We start from the raw sequence: 21,708 nt of genomic DNA on the forward strand, positions 1-21,708 counted from the left end.
TAAATAGTCTTTGCCAGAAATACTTGATCCGAAGAGGCAGGGAAGCAGCCAGGACCAGTTTGTTGAAGTGAACTTGGCTCCTATAACTTAGCTACTTGGATGTCATCAGCATCTTGAAGTCTTCCAGGAAGAATCTACATGATTTAAAATCAAGATGTTCTTTAATTTAAGGCCTTAAAGAGGGTCTGTATTTGGAGACATTTCAGACAATCCCTTGACATCTTTCTATTGAAATAGCTCTAGTCAGCCGGACAAGGAGATCAGAAGCTGAACTGTGGGCCCATGAAATGTTTATTTACAGACAAACCAAATATAGCTCATACACCCCTTTAGAGACAACATCAAATATGCAGTCCAGCTCGAATCACTGTCTTGTTTTAGGAGTTTTGAGACAAAGATGGTTGTGTCACATTAATTAATTGCCTGTTGAGCCAGCATTTTTGAACTAATGCTTTCATAAGCTTCGGATTCAGTAATCTAGATTTTGGACTGTAAATCATTCACTACACACGGACTGTTTAATGTCCTTTACACACACACACAGCAGAGTATGTATTCTTTTGCAGAGTTTAGACCTTCTAAATGTGGAAGCTAGAGAAGAACAAAGCATTTTCAGTCTGGTCAGCTAATTTTTTAGAGAATATTTACTGGATACTGTCATAGTAAGTCTGATGGTAAATGAGGCAGCTCTGACTTGTTAGCTTTCATTCTCGCTGTTCAGATCGGACTGTTTCCCTTCTGGGGGCTGAGAGATTAATGCAGGCCTCTCTTCTCTTACATTCCCTTCTTTGTTTCCTTTTATTTGTTTACTTTCTTTGAATTAGACTGCCTCATCTACTTTTAGATTTTTAAGGCCCCCAGAGGCAGGAACTGTGTCTAGGTTGGTTTTATGGAGAACACTCAGCATATTGTGGGGGTGTTATAAACATGCCATCTGTGCCAGTTTAAAATTCCGTTTCAGACCTTTCAGTACTTTTCTTTGTGTTTAGTTGGTTATAGAAATCTGAACTAGAATAGTCCATTAAGTACACATTTCTGTGGGCTGACGGTGCTTACAGTCTCAGTTCTAATATAGAGACAATATCTTATAATCTACCTTTGCTTACTATATCATATATATATATATTTTTTTAATTTAGATACCCTAAATACCATGTTTTGTACACTGTGTATAATGCACTTTTTTTGCCCAATTTTTTTTGGGGGGGGGAAATAAGGATGCTGGTAATATGTGGGTAGTAGCAATTCTGTGTCTATATAAGTGTTTTTAATTCATTTATTTATGCTTCCGAGTTAAAAGTATAACTCTAGAAAGCAATAAAAATATGTGTATACAGAATATGATAGTCTGTTTTGTTTCTAAATATAAATAAATAAAAGAATTGAATTAAAAAATTAAAATGAAAGATTTTTTCCCTGAAAGTTTGGGCCAAAAACATGGATGCACATTATACATGGCAAAATACAGTAGTTTTTTTTAAATTTGAGTATTAATCACATTGGAATAGAAAATTGCTTCCTTGATGCAGGTTGCTTTTGTCTGGGGTATATACTTTCTCTGCTTTGATGATAATTACTGTTCAATCTCTGTTTAGGTATAAGGTTGGTTTTAAGTTTACTCTTTCTGAAAGGAGAAGAAGGGGATCAGATCAACTATATATTTCCATTTTAGATTTAAAAGTTAGTAGAAATGCAACAAAGATACACATGCATACACAAAATATGTGTATTGTACAATGTGTTTACTATAACAAGTTCTTTTCATATATGGATTTATAACTGGTTTGTTATTTGATAGCCGTCTTACACATTATACAATTTCTATATATTTTTCTTAGGTATGTATCTCTCAGTAGAAGTCTGGGTCATTGAGTATTCCCATATTCACTTCCAGTGTTTACTGTCAAACTTTTCCTCTTCTACCAGCCGCGTGTGAGAGTTCCAGTCGCTTCACATCTTTGCCAACATTCGTATGTTCTTCTGTCATTTTCTTTTAAAAAAAGTTTGTATTGAATTTATAGGGGGGAACATTGGTTAATACAAGTATATAGGTTTCAAGTGTACAATTCCGCAACGTACCAACTGTGTAACGTATTGTGTGTTCACCACCCAGAGTCAGGTCCCCTTCTGTTACCATGTGTCCCCTCTTTTCCCTCTTCTCCCTCCCCCTACACCCTTTCCCTCAGGTAATTCTCATGTCATCTGGTCTAAGAGTTTGTTCGTTTGCTTGTTTGGTTTTGCTTAATCCCTTCACCTTTTCACCCAACCCCCCAAGACCCCTCCCCTCTGACAACTGTCAGTCTGTTTTTTTACCCGTGAGTCTGTTTCTATGTAATTCACTAAATTTCACTTAGCATAATACTCTATGCTGTTGCAAAAGGTAAGATTTTCATTATGGCTGAGTAGTATTCCATTGTGTAAATATACCACCGCATTTTTATCCACTCATCGACTGATGGGCCCTTGGGCCGCTTCCAAGCCTTCACTATTGTAAATGTTGCAGTGAACATAGAGGTGCATATATTCTTTCAAATTAGGGTTTCGGGTTTCCTCAGATATATTTCCATAAGTGGAATTACTGATCATAAGGCAGTTACATTTTTAATTTTTTCAGGTAACTCCATACTGTTTTCCACAGTGGCTGCACCAGCCTGCATTCCCACCAACAGTGCAGGAGGGTTCTCCTTTCTCCGCATCCGTGTCAACACTTGTTTGTTGACTTACTGATGATGGCCATTCTGACAGGTGTGAGATGGTACCTGATTAAAGTTTCAGTTTGCATCTCTCTGATGATTTTGTGACGTTGAGCATCTTTTCATATGTCTGTTGTCCATCTGTATGTCCTCTTTGGACAAGTGTCTATTCAGATAGTGTCTATTCTTTGCCCATTTTTTAATTGGATTGTTTGTTTTTCTGGTACTGAGTTTTATAATGCCTTTTAAAATTTTGGATATTAACCCCTTATCAGACGTTTCATTGGCAAGTATGTTCTGCAATTCAATGAGTTCTCTTTTCTTTTTATTGATGGTTCCTTTGCTGTGCAAAATCTTCAGTCTTTTTCATTTTAATGATTCTGTTAAATATGTGGAGGCATAGGACTTGGGTTTAAATTTGCATTTCTTTGATGGCTAATGAATCTGAGCCACTCTGATATGTACAGGGTGGGGCAAAAGTAGGGTGAGGAACAGAGTTTATTCTTGTATTATTATTCATTAATTATATATATTAATGATTTTTTAAAAGATTTAATTTATCTATTTTTAGAGAGAGGGGAAGGGAGGGAGAAAACAAGGAAGAGAAACATTGATCACCTGTCTCACAACCCCAATTTGGGACCTGGCCCACAACCCAAGCATGTGCCATGACCAGGAATTGAACCAGTGACTCCTTGGTTCGCAGGCCAGTGTTCAATCCACTGAGCCACACCACCCAGGACTATTAATGATTTTTTTACATGAACAACTGTAAACTTACTTTTGCCTAACCTTGTGTATTGACCATTTGTATAGCCTCTTTCATAAAGTGCCTATTCAACTCTGCCTTCGAAAAATTGATCTGTAGGAATTTAATTTTTTTCAACATTCTGGCTGTGAGTCTTTTGTCAGATATATCTTAATTTTTTGGCTTGCTTTTTCACACATTTAATGTGACTTTTGATGAACAGATGTTCCGAATTTTAATCAAGTCCTAATTTTCCTTTTTTTCCTCGCATGATTAGTGTTCTTTGTGTCCTGTGTAAGAAATCTCTGCCTGCCCCAAGGTCATGGAGATATTTTCTCTTTTCTTATAAAGGCATTATTGTTTTACCTTTTACATGTGCATAGATATTTTTTCTTTCTTAAAGTATTTACTTATTTACTTTTGGAGAGACGGGAAGGGTAGGAGAAGGAGAGAAACATCAATGTTTGAGAGAAGCCTCGATAGGTAGCCTCTCACGTGCCTCCAACTGGGGGCCGTACTGAGGCATGTGCCCTGATGGGAGTCAAACCCGTGACCTTTTGCTTGGTGGGTTGATGCCCAGCTAACTGAGCCACACCAGTTGGGGTGCTACCATTTATATTAAACCTATGATCAATTTGGAATTGATTTTTGTGTATGATTTGAGGTGAGGAAGGTCAAAGTTTATTTATTTTTCTGTATGGATACCTGATTGACCTAGCACTATGTACTGAAAAAAATTTCCCATCTCCCTTTGCTAGAATGTCCTTGTCTTTACTTTTAATTTTTGAATTCCAAGTTTGCCATTATTTTCTTCCCATTTTCAATACGTTGATGACATAGTTAAAATAAGTGCTTATGCCCCCACTTGGATGTCAAACACTGTCACTTTTGCCTCTACATCAAAAGTACTCTTTGTTTATTCACAGCTGATAATGTCCTAGGTTGGGTTTAGAGGACATGCTGCCCATTTCTTTTTCGTGCTGCAGCCTTCTATGATGAAGCTCTGGAGCCCTCGAGGGCCCCACTCACACTGAAGTTAGTGAGAATGGCACCCGTTGGCGTCAGCACACACAGCCTGTGTGACAAAATGCAGCAGCCCTGAATGCCATTTGTAGTAATTGACAAGTACAAAATTACTAACTTTTACTGTGCTCCAGCAATCTGCCTTTTAACATGTAAGGGTTGTTTTTCATTTAAGTGCAGTACTGTAGGATGCCACAAATTTAATGAGGTAGAGTAGGAAATAAATTCTGAGGCAACTCATGTGGCTTTTCAGAATTTACCAAATCTCATAAATTTACTTTTTAATGTTTCATATTTGTGTTTATTTTTTATTTAGAAGATAGTTTGTGGCATTGAGAGTATTTTATGCCAATTTCTTAGTATATCATGTTTCTATCCTAGGAGAAACTTTCCTGGATTCCCTAGAGTGTTACAAACTTTAATGAACACATTCAGAAGATGACCCTTGAGGCTTATAGCTACTCTTACACGTATTTTCTTGGAGATACAATTACTTTTAAGCATCTAAGCATCCAGGGGGCCTCTTTCCTGTACCTTTTAAATCACATCTTATGGATTTTCTTACAAATCAGTTCTTGAATTTCATATCCCAGTTTAATCATCAACAAATGTGCCTGACCAGTGACTTGGGAGGATTTTTATTAGCATCATAATCTGATACAGTCAAATTAAACCTTTAAAATATATGGGAGTGTATAGTTAGGATGAGAGTATAAAATCAGAATCCTGACCCCTGTTAGGAGGGATCTGGAAGTGCTTAACAAACCTCTGCAATAATCAGTCCAGCTGGTTCCGTTGAGCATGGAACTGCGACAACACGCTGCGGCTCCTGCGACAACCCGCTGCGCCACATGCTGCGGCTCCGTCTGCAGGCGGCTCCGGACTGGGGCTAGCCAGCGTTTGGACGATGACTGACATCGAGACTAGGTCAGCGCAGCACAGACCCCCCCAGCTCCTAGGAAAAGCAACCCCAAGCTGTGTCCTGAAAGTAGTTCAGCAGTATCTAAACAAACAATAAAGGTGGAATATTTAGAGTTTTGAGGTCTTCTACACTGGAAAAGCCAAAACAGATTTCTAGCAGAAATTTTGTGTGTCTTTGGACACTTTGCTGGAATCTCATATATTCTGTATAAATCAAAAATAGTTGTGGTAGCAAGTATTTTTAATACCTTAATGTTTAATATTCATTTGAGATTCATTTTTTAGGTGGTGTTAGCTGATATTTACAAGGCCACCAGTGTTTTTAAGTGACCTGCATTATTCTCTCTTAATACATGTTATGATAGTCTTTTTTTTAATAATATATTATATGCAATCTGCATATCTATGTTGGGAGTAATTAATTCTCATTCTATTGGCAAATCTAATAATTTGCATTCCTGAAAGATAGAATTATGAGATAGCGGTATTATTCCTTGAATTTTATTGCTTAACTATGTATCATACACCTTATAAAAAAGTCATTGCAGTAAATATTGTGGGGAAAAAACAAGAATAAAATGTGTAAAAGTCCTGATTTTATAAAAAGTATTCTGGTAGAAAAGGAAGACAGGGAGGAAGTTAATATTCCTTAAGCATCTAGTGTACATGCCAGGTATTGAGTTAGGTACTTTTCTTACATGTTTTTCTTTAATAATTCTCAATATAATTCTTCAGTGTTACCAGTGATATCCCCAAATGAGGTGCTTGAGAGACTCAAAGAGGCTAAGTTGCCCAAGGCCACACAGCTAGTGAGGTTCAGTAGTAGAGCCAGATTTGATATAGCTCTGACTCTAAACCTCATGTTTTTCAAATGGCCATTGAGAAAATAGCTACTGTTAAAGAAGATGGGTAAAATTTAGGCATAAGAAGATAGAAGGAAGGCTGTTTTAGGGGAAAGAAAATTATAAAGGCCAGAAAACTTAGCCATGTACAGGGAACGTGCAAATACACTAGATTTCAAAAACTCTTTGGTCTCTGGGGCCCCTTTATATTAAAAGTATTAAGGGTCTCAAAGAGCTTTTGTTTGTATGAATTACATCATTAGTTTTTACCATATGAAAACTAAAAACATAAATTTAAATGTATTTATAATTTAAAAATAATATAAGCTCATTAAATATTAATCTAAATAAAATTTTTATTAAAATAACTATATTTTCCAAAAAAAAGTAGAGGTGCTTTGTTTTATATGTATTCAGATCTCATGAGAGTCAGGCTTAAAAATGACAGTTGAGTTCTCACATCTGCTTCAATGTTACTATATATCACATTATTAAACTGGAAAACGCCACTGTGTACTCAGGATACATTGAGTGGAAGAGGTAGATAGCATCTTAGTTTTATTATGAAATTAATTTTGTAATTAATTTCACAGACCTCCTGAAAGTGTTTTAGAAAACCCAGGGGTGTTCTTTGGAGAATTACGAGGCATGTTTGTGAAGGGGAACCCAAATGAAAGTGTAAGGTCAGGACAAGGTAAAGGAAAGACCCTTCATTGGCTGAGTTTGATCTTTAATAAGCAGTGAGGAGCCACCGACATTTTCTAACAGAAGAATGAAATAAAGAGTCATGTTTTTAAAAGATTACTATGCAAATAATATAGAGTATTGGGAAGCAACTATCGTTGAAATGTAATTGATTTTTGAGGTAACTATCGTAAGCAATGCAGTTGGCACCGTGTAGTAGAACATATCGTAGCACTCTTCGTCTGGCCACATGTGTATGTGAAGAACCAGAGAAAGAAGAGTCGAAACGATGCTAAGATTTTGAGCCTGGTGACTGGGAGATTCATATTCCATTAATAGATATAGGGAACAAAGGAAAAGAAGCATATTGGGGAAGGAAAACCGTGAATTGTTTTCAAATATATTTAAAAAGTTTTTGTATTTTTATTTTGAAATAGTTTTAGTTTTACCAAAAAGTTGCAAGAATAACAGAAAATTTATAGATATTCTTCCCCTAATTTCCTCTGATATTTACAACTTGTATAACTAGAGTACAGTTATCAAAATGAAGAAAATAATATGTACAGTACTATAAAGTACAGACCTAATTCCGATTTCGCCAGTTGTTACACCTTTTCCTGTTTGAGGATTCAGTTTGGTGTCACGTGTTAGATTTAGTTGTGTCACTGTCATGTCTGTAGCCTCTCATCTGTGACAGTTCCTCAGTCTTTTCTTTAAAAAGTACTGTAATGAAAAGAGAAAAACATGTGAAAAAAAAGCAATATCAGTTTTATCTCTTTTAAAACGCCTAAGAACCTGAATAAAATCATTATTTTTTAAAGTGTTACAAAAGTGTTGTACAAAATTGAAATTTATGTAGAAGACATAAATAAAAAGTGACAACCCACTCCCAGAGATAACTGCTGTTAATAGTTTGGTGTGTATTCTTTTATTTGTTTCCTATGCATGTGTGTTTATATATTTTGGAATCTAATGGGGATACTCTACCACAGCTTATATTTTTCAGTCAATAACTATATTATATTCACGTGACATTCTTTTTAAAAAAATTTTTAGAGAGGGAGAAAGAGGAAAGGAACATCAGTGTGTGGCTGCCTCTTGCACGCCTACTGCTGGGGACCTGGCGCACAACCCAGGCGTGTGCCTTAGACCAGGAATTGAACCTGGGACCCTTTGCTTTGTAGGCTCGCAGTCAGCCACTGAGCCACACAAGCCAGGGCTCACACAACATTCTTTAATGTTAATATAGAGCGATCTATCTCATTCTTTTTAGTGGCTGCACGTGTTTCATAATATGGCTGTATCATGAAACCATTCCCTTATTGATGGACCTTTAGGTTATTCTCAGTTTTTCATAATTATGTATGTTTGGTTATTTGGGCAATTGATATGAGGTGAAATTAGTTCAGAGACCATACACATTTTTCACTCTCACAGTTATTACTGGATTGCCCTTCAGAAGTTTGTATCTCAATTTACGTTCCTTCCAACAGTACATGGCATGCTTGTTTCCCACCAAAGCTTGGATGGAAGTAACCTAAAAAGTGAATAATAATTTGGCTTGAGTAATGGTCTTGTGTGTGTTTACCTACTTATTGTTGCTCTTCTAATTTTTTTCCCCACAAAATACCTTTTCTTTTATAAAGAACACGCACCAATGGAGTACTTAATTAAAAATGGTTTTAAATATTTTGTCTTTAAGACCTTTGCTTTTAATCAGCATGGGATGAAAGCATGACCGTGAAGGCCTGGACAAGAGCCCCGAGTGATGAGTGAAACGGTTGCCAGAGGCTACCTGTGGCGTGCGTCCTGGATTTTAGGGTAGTGGGCATCAGTGTCATAAACTCTTCTTTAGAAGGGGCTTCCGTTAGCTGTGACTAATGTGTGGGTAGGTCTTGGCTCTTATGAGGATCCTACGGATTTGAGCAACTTACATAACTCAGTGTTAATTCTTAGAGAAAGTGGAAAGAGGAACAGAGGGAGAGATTACTAGTCTAACATTTCCTTCTGGAATAACATAAGAACCACTAAACTATTTTTGATACTCCATATATGTTTATGATGCTAGAAGCTGATACATGAGGATATTAGTTACAGCAGAGAAAGCATTAATCAGATAAGGGGATTTCTGAGAACTTCAAGTAAACTAAATCAAAAAGGGAGAATTTAACGAGTGTGTAAGTGGCCCTTGATTTCTTTTATCTAAAAGTACACTGGCTGCCCTGGCTGGTGTGGCTCAGTGGGTTGAGCGATAGCCAGTGAACTAGGTGGTAACTGGTTCGATTCCTGGTCAGGGCACATGCCTGAGTTGTTGGCCAGGCCCCTGGTTGCGGGGGTGTGAGAGGCAACCCATCCATGTTTCTCTCCCTCTCCTTCTCCATCCCTTCCCTCCTCTCTAAAAAAAGAAATAAAATCTTAAAAACAAATAAATACAAGTACACTGCTGAGCAGACTAAGACTTTTAAAATAGATGGAATTTTGGTTTGTCGGTTATAGTTTTTTTATATTTTTACCTTCTAAGCACATCTCAGAATTCTTTATCTTTTTTCACATTCAAGATCTGTATTTTTTAAATATTTTATTTATTTATCTTTACAGAGGGGAAGGGAGGGAGAGAAGGAAACATCAATGTGTGCTTGCCTCTCGCATGCCTCCTACAGGGGACCTGGCCTGCAACCCGGGCACGCGTCCTGACTGGGTATTGAACCAGTGACCCTTTGGTTCTCAGAACGGCAGCCAGTCCACTGAGCCACACCAGGCAGGGCAAGATCTGTATTTTTAAGGGTGGTTATATATTGTACCTTTTGTTTCTTTTGGTCATTCTCTCTGTAACTATGCACTGTAGTTTAGTTACTAATTTCCAAACAATGTAATGGCATATGTTGAGACATGGTTTGACAAAGGGACAGAACATTAGGAATTTAGACCCTCCTAAAAAGTCTAGGATATATAAGTTCCTCACCAAAGCATTAGTCTTGTTAGAAGTACTAGTAATGGTCATTGTGACTATTAAGAGTGTTAGATGTTTTATGTACCATCAGCTACTTCTCTCCTATCACAAATGAGCCTTCAGTAGACAACTTACGAACCTGGCCTGTGTAGGAGTCCCATTGTTCGATGTTCTCTCTCTTCCTTAGCTCTGACTTCTCTTTACCGAGGCAGTAGAATCAAGGCACAAAAATAGAAGAACAAGATAACTTTTATTTTTCTGTAATATTATAATGGGATTTGAATAACTGTCTGACACTTGAAATTTGAACATGACTCCAGGCTATTCTAAGTAAAATAGAGTTTGGGATTTTTTGTTAATAAAATTAATTTGCATTTATTTGTATGTATGATTTTTTCACATATAAATTATCTATGTAAAATATATGTACATATGAAGTATTAACATTTTTTTAAACCACAAAGACAGTATTTTCTAATTAACTAGTTTTCTAGTTAAAATGAGGGGGGGAAATCTCATTTACCCATTTACACTAATGTTTAGAAAACTACATGATGACCATTTTCAGAAGCAGTCTCCTAAAATACCAAATTAGAAAACTGAAATACAGCACAGTCCTTCTAAAATGGGGCTGTCTGTGACTCGGGAACCGCCCCTTCCCCAGTCATTTAAACTAGCTAAGTAGTTAAATAGTCTGCTACTAGAGAGTTAGATAGTTGTTATCAATTTATAATATCAACATTTATTTGAATGCCTAGAGACTGCTCATACTTTACATGTATCATTTCACTTGTCATAGAAACTATGGATGAAAGTAGGAATACCTTTATGTGAAAGAGAACTAAGATTAGAAGAGGAAAAACATGTTTTGCCCAGGGTCATGTGGCAAGAGTGTGATGGCACCTGGACTTGAACCTCAGAGCCTTGCTTTTTAACCACTATTGCTAAGTCAAAGACTGAAATCTTTCTCTTTATTGCTTAACTATACCTGGACCAAAGGAACTGCTAACTCAGATAGTTCTTGTCTGGAAGAGAAGCATTGCACCAGCTGTGGTAAAAACAGCAACAAAACCAAAAACGAAAGTACCAGAGTAGACTGGAAAACTTGGAGGAAGGAGACCTGAGTCTGCACTTGGCTCAGTTACTTAGCTCGTATCACTTTCTCAGTAAGGCCTTTCCCTCCCGTGTCCTCAGCTTGTTTATCGCTGTCACAACACTGAACTCATTGCTATAATTACCGTATTGCAGGGAGTCTAACGTGGACATCACTTTTATTTTATTTTACTTTTTTCAGGGATTATTGTTGTTTTCTACTTTATTTTATTTTTGTAAGGTTTATTTTTATTGTATTTTTCCCCATTACCATTAATCTCCTTACACCCTCTTTCTCCTCCACTGACCTCTCTCCCCCTGCCAGTCACCACACTGTTGTCCATGCTCATGAGTTCCTTTTCCTTTTTGCTCAGTCAACTAAGCACCACCCTCCCAATAGCTGTTTACCCTGCTCACTGTGAGTCTGACTCTATTTTGATTGTTAGTTCACTTTGTTCATTAGATTCCATCCATATGTGAGTAGAATCATGCGGCATTTGTTTTTCTCTGACTGGCTTATTTCACTTAGCATAATGTGGATGCATCTTATAATTGATGGTGTCTTCTAAAATTAATTGGCAGCATTCCTCCTTAATTATTGGTACATAAAATAAGGATGTGACTTACAGTGGGTGGCATCTTGGGTTTGACGTAGTGTATGTTTACATGTGCTCCCATGAAATGTTTCCATCGTTCCCACAGTTTTAAATACCAGGTGTATACACTGATTTTCCGATTTCTAGTCCAGTCCTCTTTTAAGCTGCAGCCCTGTATATTCAACTAAATTTTCCCTTGCTATCACAGGGATCACGGATTTTATACGCCTGCTTTCCAAATCAACTTGTCTTCTAGTGCTCCCTCATCTCAGTAAATGACATCTACATTTGTACATTTTCGAAGCTAAAAAGTTTGGCTGTTAGGGTTTGAATTTCAGTTCCATGCTTAATATACTAGGATTGTGAGCACACGGTGAAGCGTGTCATCTGTGTTCTTCATCTGTAACATGGGGGGCATAATCACACCTACCTCTGAGGATTGTTAGAGTAGTAAAACATCAAGTAAGTGTTAGGTGCCACTAACACGTGTACACATCCGTGACCTCTCCTTACTCTGCACTTGTAATTATCATCACGTCCTGTGATAGGCAGACTTTTCATGATAACTCCGGTACACCCACTCTTATTGTCACTTCTCTAGTTCAGGTCCCTGCCCCCCCCTTTTTTTGTCTGTAGTAATTAGTCTTGTAGTTGCTCCTCTTTCCCATCTCGAATGCCTTTAGTACTTAGACCAGGAGAGCCATCTTTTTAAAGTCAGATCATGGCACTTGTTAAAACCCTTCCCAGTGCACTGGTAGAAAGCCCCAGATTCCTACATGGGCACGTCATTCTCAGTTTTCTGCACGGCCGCTGTCTGCTTTTTCAACCACATTTCCTGCCACCCTGACATGCTCTGTCACTCACCACTCCCAAGACTCACTTGCACTCACTTCCATTTTAGCTTAAATCCCTCTTCCTCAAGACATTCCCTGACCCTCCAAACTAAAATAGTTCTTCAGTCCTAATACAGAGGTGATCGGTTTCTTCCCAACTGAAGATCTTTGCTGTGAGGCGGTCTTATGCATTGGAAGATGTTTAGCAGCACCCCTGGCCTCCACCCACGAGAAGCCAATATGCAGTATGCAGGAGATAGCCAGCACACTCATAATATCCAAATCAGTAAAGTTATTGGTAGAAATGAAAAATGTGTCTTTTATTTTATTGAAAAAAACATATAGACCTTTTGGCCAACCCAATAATTTCTCAAGGTCATAGAGCTAGTTATGGTAAAACTAGAACCCTGACCCAGGTCTGGCTAACTCTAAAGCTGTGTCATTTGTATGATCCTTTCCTCACTTTCTTGAGAGCAGAAACGAGTGTACGAATCAATGTTCTAGGCTTCCAAATATTGCCTGACTGTTCTCCTTTCTTTTCATTTAACCTTTGGGTTGTTCCTTAAATAACCATCTCGCTGTGAGCCATCATTCTACCCAATTAGATTATAAACCTGTTGAAGTAACACCTATTCCTTATATATTATATACCTGGTTCTTATATCAATTACCTTGTCTACAGTAGATACTCATTAATTATTTTTGTCTTAGGGATGTGAAAGATAAACAATATTTTAACCCATTTAATTTTTTCAGGGTTTGGAGCTATCTCATGAAGGAATTTAATGCTTTATTCCCTACTCTTCTTCCAATCAGTGACAGGGACAGAGTACATTTTGTTTTCTTTCTATGGTAATGCAGTGTTTTATTATTCTGTCCATTTAAAGCTCATATTTGAGAACATTCACCATATTAATGGAACTTAATCCAAGACAAGTTAAGCTTACAATTTTCAAAATATTTCAGTGCTGAATAATAATAGGAGTGATAATTATGTCAGGATTGTGTCAAAAATTATAATGTTTGATGTTAGTCTACATATAATTAATTTTGTGATGTAAAATTCTTTGCCTATGAGGAAGAACATTTGGTTTACTTCACTAACAGGAACATCTCAATGCTGGGGTGGCTGTCTCTTCGTATTTCTTCTGCTGGTGATATTTAGCATGGTTGTCTGCGATTCTCGGATGGAGTCCAGTGGGGAGGTACTCATCATGTTTGCTCCAAATAGGACCACGTGCCCGATTGCTACAGTAACGAGTCGGTACAGCGGCAGTGCAGCTGCCCGATACTTTTGAGGCCAAAGGTTAAGCCTAAAGCGTTTATTCAAGGTTCAGGAATATAAGCCCACATGAACTATATCATAAAGCCAAATTGGGAGCTTAAGAAAAGAACAGAGCCCTAAATTGTTCAGTGGCAACCAGGCGCCCAGTGGGTGCGAGGAAAAACTGGCCGGACATGGCGCGCAGACCACATTTTGTTTTTGCGTTTTGAACTGAACTGCCTAAAATGGTTTCAAAGGGAAATTGATAGTTTGTGTCTTCGTGGATTATTGTGCTTGTTTCCTTGGAAAAAAGAGTTAACCTTAGGTTTTTTTTTTCTTTTTTGCTTTAGGAATTAAGTGATCTTCAACGCGACCCACCTGCTCACTGTTCAGCTGGCCCCGTGGGAGATGACTGTAAGCTTTGCTTTATTACTAGCATTTTGCTACCATAAATAGTATAGGTTTGAACATTTGTTAATGACTCCAAACTCCTTTGTTTGTTTCAGTGTTCCACTGGCAAGCAACTATTATGGGGCCTGTAAGTATGATTCATATATATGAAATTAACCCGCTCAGCCATACTTCATTTTCACCATTTCACCTTTGATCCAGTGTTTGTGGCTAAGGTTGAATTTTCTTGTATCTGAGTCACTTAGAGGAAGCAAAATGTGATTAAAGGGTTTGTGATAATTTTCTACACCACTGACGGCAAATATTCGCCAGGGTCATTGTGATGTGTTTTCCTTCGCCAAGTCCTCCATCGTTGCTCCTAGGGATGGATCACCTACGACTTGCAGCCAGACTATGTGTTTTATTAAACACAAAAGCCATTTGTTCAGAACTAAGCACCATTGTTCTCACATCAAGAGAACATTTTAGTAGGTCAGAAATAAGTCTCAATAACCCAATAATGGAATTCCTGCAAGTAACAAGTATCAGTTTGCAGTAAGTTTCATCTCTTCTGTTTGTGAGAGAGAGCTGATAAAAGATTTCAGTGGGTCTTTCTCTGCTACCTCTTGGGCTTGCTGCTTTTAGTTTTATTGGACTGTCCGGAAGTCAAAATTACCTGCTGTGAGTGGCTTCTCTCAGCACTTACTCCTTTAAGATGATTTTTTTCTACACCCAAGAGGCAGTTATCACTAGAATGCGGCTTTCCTTCCTAGGAGCAAAAATCGGATTGTATAAGATGAGCACGGCAGCTCACATTCTGCCTTCTGGGAAACAGTGACATGTTTCCATGAACATCACGCTGTCCCCCTCCCGGAAGAGCTTTATCTAGTAAGCCACAGAGTTCTTAATCATATTGCCTTGTGTTTCACTTATAAAACAAAACAGTTACTGAATTTTCAGAGCAGGAGTCCTGGGCAAGTATCTCAATTACTAAATTGTTAAGTTAACCTTGTAAAGTGTAAAATGCAACATTTTTTTAAATAGCAATGTTTAATAAGAATCTAGATATTTGTTTCTCATTCTTATTTACTAAGAACTTTCAAAATACTGTCATTTAAAGGCCCATCCTTACCACTTGAATTATATCCCTTCAAAAATAATTTTTAGGTAATTACATGTAGCAAATGGTTACGATTATGTTACTCATACCACTTCTATTTTAATAATGTAAATATGTCACTCTGTGATATCATTTGAAGATCTAAACAGACCATGACTGTCGATTGTAATTTACTTGTTTTCTACATTCCTTATAACTTTTGATGAACTAGAATTAAGTAATGCATATAGCAAGAAAAAATATGCAGTGCAGTCTCCTATTATATATGCAGAAAATTAAAAGAAAGTAATGACAGTCTTGCTATTAAAACCAAAATGTTAATATAACATTGTGAATTTAATGAAATACAAAGGAATTAAAATATAATTTTAGGTAATTTTGCTACCTAAAAGGTAATTTTAAAAATTAATTTTTTCTTCCTTGCTCATGACATTCTATTTTCTGGTTGCCATGAAGACACCTGGCCACATTCAAATTCCTCTTGTCGATTCCTAATTTGACAATTCTATGAATATTTATTAGTTTTGTTTGGGGCATTTTTGCATTTCTCACATTATTTTATAAACTGTTACTAAGTGAAGACTTGAGGTCTAAAGCACATAGTGTGTCCCTTTTCATAACGTGTTCTCTTTAGTTCCTCTCCATTCTTGCCCCTTTAAAGGGCCATCAGAACGTAAGGCTCATAAATAAGATGGTAAACACCAGCCTTTTTTTATCCTGAGTCCTGCTGCAGAGAGTTACTCTTTCTCACAGCAGGCGTGTGTGTTGTGTACTGATGCTTCACAGTCGGACTCGTCAACAGATTTGTTTGGGCAAGTCACACCACTGCGCGTTTCCTCTTTTTTTTTTTCCTGTTTTAAATTCTGTGATGTCAACGTGATTTGAACTTATGACAAAATGATGGCATGTTTTTCCAACTGATATGTTTTTGGGGGAAAGGGGGGTCGATTTAGGTTGCCAAATAAAGGTAGCAGTCAAACACTGATGCACATGTTTTGTGATTTCAGCCCGATAGCGCGTATCAAGGTGGAGTGTTCTTTCTCACTGTACACTTTCCGACAGACTACCCTTTTAAACCACCAAAGGTATTTTTATTTTTATGATTAATGTGACTCCTGTGTCAGGGATCTATCCAGAGATATTTTTAGGATGTCCAAGGCAGGTTAGAGTGTTCAACTGTGTTGTAAAACTATCAAGCCTAAAATATGTTTTCTTAATTAAATATTGTATTATATTTGTAAAACAAAAGGCAGTATCTGTTATGCTATAAACTAGGTTCATTACTTTCATTAGATTTCTGTAGTTTGGGTTTTATGGTCAAGAACATGACTTTTCCATTTAGGGGATTATCTCTCCAAAGGTGATTCTTTTTTTTCAGTATTGTATTCAACAAGCATTTATTGAATACCTACCATGTTCTGTTACATTGGGGAATACAAAAGAAAATATGACACAGTACCTTCATTAGTGTGGTAAGAGATATAAAACCATGTTCTTACTCAGCTTACTTTAGATTAGATCTAAAGAGGAAACAAATGATGGGAGTATCAGAAGGGAGAAAATCATGAACAAGTTCGGTCATCGAGGAAATATTTATTTATTCATTTATTTATTCCAAATGATAAGAGACAGTTTATTTAGAAAGTTCTGGAGGAAGTAGAAGTGAACCAGCTGGGCTGAGTAGGCTCAGGAAACAAGCCACAGAAGCAGAAGGGCCCTCGGAGCCCGAGACAGGGAGAGGCAGAGGTGGCCTGGGGCGCGGGGAGGCAGAGGTGTGGACATGCCCCCAAGAGGGACAGTGCACAGGAAATAATTACTTTAGGTTTTAAAGAGCACCTTAATAACATTATGTATGAACAATATCACCACAACTATTGTGGACAATTAGGATTCCTTTTGGATTTCTTAGGACAGGTCACAAGCTGAGGGCCCTCAGCTTTCCCCTAAGACAGGGTCAGCCCCTATTTTTAGAGCCTAGTATCACTACCTCAAGTCACTGATGATCAAATTAATAAAGGGATTACTTTGAAGGATCATCAAAGCCGTGGTTAATTACTTCGGGTGCCACTCAGCCAGTCATACCAGCTATTACAGACTTACTGATTTCACTCTCTAGAAATATCTCTCAGTTTCTTGCTGGGGCAGGCGGGAGGTAGGGAGTGGCAAAACGAACTATTTGCTTTCCCATTCCCGGTAGCTAAAGCTATGTGTGCACAAAGTAGGTGCTCAATTTGCCTCGAATACTTTTCTCTACTAGGGTCATGTAAAATTGAAGACATTTCACCCTAAAGTAGATTGGTTCTGCTTTGTTCATCATTCGTGGATTGTCATGTTTTTATTTTGTTTTGTTTTTAGATTGCTTTCACAACAAAAATTTACCATCCAAACATAAACAGTAATGGAAGTATTTGCCTTGATATCCTGAGGTCACAATGGTCACCAGCTCTGACTGTATCAAAAGGTAATTTCACTTATGAGATATATCATAGCTGGTAATAGTGAGACAGGAAAAATACAGCAAAAGTCTGTTAAAGTCTAGAGTTTTAAAAAACCAGTCTACTGTGTGTTTTCCTCCTTTGATTTGTTTTGCTTTCATCACTCTGACAAGTATTCTGGAGCTTTTAGTAGTTGACTTGGTTGCGGGGTGTTGGTGGGCAAATCTAAATGCTGAAATAAGAGTTAGAGCTAGAAATTTGGGGATAAGCCTCTTGACATTTTATCCTTTAGTTTTGGCTTTATATTTAAAAGAGGGAGAATATGAGACAAGTAAATGCAGTCATACTCCGGTGCTCATCAGCTTCAGAACTCGTCAAACCCTGTACTCGTCACATTTTGATGACAAAAAATGTTTCAGCACTCGGCGCTCGCTGGGGACTTGTCGCACTTAGTATGAATCACAACGCCACCTCGCAAGAGGAAAAGCTTTATCACTTGTCACTTGCCTAGTACTCATCAGTTTTGGCACTTGTCACAAACAGTTCTGGAATGAATTAATGATGAGTACCAAGGTGCCACTGTGTATGATTTTTAAGGCCAGTTGCCCCATTTATTAAATGGAATTATTAACATAATGATTAAAGCTTTACATCTGTTTTACTTCATTTAAGAAGAAATATATCAGATTAGGCTGATAAAATAAATGATTTAAAATGATAGACATACTTCACTTTATATGTGAAATAGACTTTAGAATAATATAGTACATATAACATACTACTCTAAACCAGCAGTTTTCAACCCTTTTCATCTTATGGCACACATAAACTAATTGCTAAATTCTGTGGCATACCAAAAAATATATATTTTTGCCAATCTAACCAAAAAAATATGTATATAAGGGGGAACACCCCCAAAATCCAGAATTATCTCCTGGAGGGCCACCCCCTTGTAATACAGGCTTCCTCCAGTAAGTGAGTGTTGTAGAAACCCTTCTATATCATTGTACCAGCTAGTGTTGTTGTGAGAGGCTGCATTTGGCTTCAGTGAATTTATTTTTTGAAGACTCTTTCAGTGTGTTTGCTCATTTCATGATGGGTGGTTTATGAGCGCATCTGCCCACGCCGTGCTGAGTGTTCAGCAGTTTTTGACCCAAGCTGCAGTGACCTTGGTGCCTACCTTCCCTATTTACCCAATCAGTTTTACCCCAAGCAACTTTTTTTGTTTCTTGATGAAAAAAATCCTCAAAGGGAAACATTTTGGAAGAGGTGAAACAAAAAATGGCAGAAGCACTAAAAAGCACAAATCAAAGAGCTCAAAATCTGTTCTGAGCAATGGAAAAAAATTCTCACTAGGTATATTGCATTGAATGGAGAGTACTTTGAAGGTGACTGAAGTTTAAACATGTAAGGATAAAGACACACTTTTTTTTTATAAATAAATTCCAGTTTTTGGGGGGGTCTGCCTTCATGATTTGATCACTCACACCAGATGGCTTTCATTGTGTTGGCTGTTGTCACTTTTTTATTTGACAGTCTAAGGGACAGGTCAGTGCTCCTGAATGAATAATGAGGTGTTGTATCCTTTAAAAATTCTTGCAGCACATCAGTGCCTCTTGCTGGTACACGGGTTGAAAAATTGCTGCTCTAAACTTTGAATAATCAGTAGTGTTGTCATAATGATTGAAACACAGTCCATGTGGATTCTTAACTTCCAGTAAACTGGAACATCGTTCTTTGATAAATGATCAGACGTGTACGTCTGAAGCCAGTGCTGTTTTCTTGGCCAGTACTGTTTGCTGTGCCAGCCCTTTTAACCCGAGTCTTGTTTCTCTACCAGAGAAGAACCCAACAGATGGAAAATACTGATTTGAGTTAGAAGCATCTGTCCCTGAAGTAACTTGGTAGTTTTTCCTTTTTATAAAATTTAAGAAAGTTGTTTCTCTTGAAGGTTTCAGGGAGAGATCCATGGACTTGTGAAAAAAAATTTTTGATAAATGCTGTGTGAACATATAACTTGTTTTTTTTTTAAGTGATGAAGTTTAAAGACTATACTTTCAGGGATCATTTCTATAGTTTATTAAAAGTGATGAGGTTTCACCCTGACTGGTGAGGCTCAGTTGTTTGGGCATCGTCCAGCAAAGCTAAAGGCCACCAGTTTGATTCCTGGCCAGGGCACATGCCTGGGTTGTGGGTTCCACCCCCATGTGGGGTGTGTGCGAGAGGCAACCAGTTGATGTTTCTCTCTCACATCAATGCTTCTTTCCCTTTCTGTCTCCCTCCCTTTTTCTTTCTCTAAAAATAAACAAAACTTTTTTTAAGCAAAGGGTATAGGAAACAGAGTCTACAGCCATAATTATTTGAAGTATTAGGTAAATAATAGCCCTTTAGATCAGTTATTTGTAAATGACAGTTTTTCTGACCTAAAATGTTTGCATAAAATATTCATGTAGATTCTAGTGTCTTCTTAAAAATCTTTCACATAGTATAATGTTAGGCACTACATGAGTTACGGATGGGGAGAGGGACCGAGCTAAGAGGCTCTCTCCCCCGCCCCGGGTCTTGTCTTGCTCACAACACACAAATTCAGGCAAGAGACGAACATGTATAGTGGAAATGAGACAGCAAGTTTATGAAATATGTACGAGCACAAAGCTGTAGGCTGGCACCCAGCTAGTGTAAATGCCCCATGTACAGAGGAAAGAAAATTGTTAGTAAGTTTGTTAGCATTTTAGTGAGTTTGTTCTATACACTTGAGCTGAGGATACAAGTGGGTACTTAGCTGCTCAAGGTACACTGACTACTGGGGATCAGAAGTTACATACCTGAGCTAGCTTCCCGGTACCCCCTCCTCCCGCCTCCCTGGTAATAATATACAACTGCAAAGGCTTTCTTTTTCAGTTAGTAAAGGCTCTTTGTCTTTGTTAGTGAAATTGTTACAGAAGCTCCCTTTCCCAACTTAGTCTCAAGGATGCCCCTTCCTCCTATGCTATTTTTGCTTGCGATACTCGGAACACCTGCAGAACTTTTCCAACCTGGCTGAGTTCACTGATGAGACATGTCTGTCTGTTGTTTCTAGTCTCTTGTGTTAAGTTCTTTGTTAGATTGAAGTGGCGAGGGCCCTGCCTTTCTTTCTTTTCTGGCCGCTCATTCCTAGCTGCTACCCAACACAGGTAGGAAAGATTCTGTGTCAAAGGGTTATTTGAATTCATCTATCTTTCCTGGAGTGGTATCACAAAATAGAATTCATTTGGCGTAAGCAGCTAAGTACTTACACGTGTAAAAGAAATGGCGGACTGCCAGATGTTGAGCTCTTACCTTTTGACATTTGGTAGCTTTTTTAAAAGAATAATTAGTATTGTTGCCTTCTGGTAACTGTCTCTTAAGAACAGATTCAAATAGCCACAGTTTCCTCATGTGTAAAATGGGGATTGTAACAGTATTGCCACACAGGGTCTCTGTGCACCTGCCCTATGGGCAGCACTCAAGTGAATGTCAACGTTCCTTTTTCCTTAGAACAGTCGAACTGTGTGTGTAACGGTGAAATCGGGCCTGCTGCCTCTGAGCATCAGCCCAGGGGAGATGAGGAAATTTGCTTCTTTCTTATTTTGTAAGATTGCTTATACTTGCTACCTAAAATAAAGGTATTTTTAAATGCCTTGTTTTTATTTTTTTGTGAGTTTAATTGGGAATGTTTCTGGAGACTTGAGCCAGATAATCGTGGTTTAATTCGCAATAGAAGATAAGGAAGAGGAATTAAGAATTAGTTTTAACATTAGTGCCCTTCATACCCCCTTTCCGTGCCATCGAAGATTCAACTTTGCTTTATAAATTTACCTGTGGATTTTTAAGAATAGGAAAAACTACAGGAACATAGTAGATGAGGCTGAAGACGGAAGGTTGTTCCTGAAACCCCACGGACCCCCTCAGAAGTGGTGGCGTGAATTAAAGCAGAGGCCTCCTTCTCTCCTTTTCACTTGGATTTTGTGTGTGTGTAGCTATTTGCATTAGTATTTTGATGTCATGTGGCAAAAAGCAATTACTTTTTAAACTTTCATCTATATTTTAAAGGATTTAAGTAATATAGTAACTATTCACATTATTTTTACATGCATGT

The 21,708-nt window shown here is 37.8% G+C and overlaps 1 protein-coding gene across 2 annotated transcripts in view; it reads left to right on the plus strand.

Moving 5' to 3' along the window:
• UBE2D1 (ubiquitin conjugating enzyme E2 D1) overlaps positions 1-21,708 on the plus strand; it is a 37,627-nt gene that overhangs the window by 11,820 nt on the left and 4,099 nt on the right. Inside the window, exons 2-5 of one of the 2 annotated variants that reach the window (XM_037139921.2) lie at positions 13,997-14,060; positions 14,153-14,184; positions 16,164-16,241; positions 17,512-17,617. In XM_037139921.2, the coding sequence (XP_036995816.1) occupies positions 13,997-14,060; positions 14,153-14,184; positions 16,164-16,241; positions 17,512-17,617 (280 nt within the window). Of the gene's footprint in view, positions 1-13,996; positions 14,061-14,152; positions 14,185-16,163; positions 16,242-17,511; positions 17,618-21,708 lie in introns of those variants that run through there. The other variant, XM_037139922.2, reaches the window with a different exon arrangement.

This window comes from Artibeus jamaicensis, unplaced genomic scaffold (genome assembly GCF_021234435.1).
Source record: "Artibeus jamaicensis isolate MK-2021 breed Jamaican fruit bat unplaced genomic scaffold, CSHL_Jam_final contig_332, whole genome shotgun sequence".
NCBI lineage: Eukaryota > Metazoa > Chordata > Mammalia > Chiroptera > Phyllostomidae > Artibeus > Artibeus jamaicensis.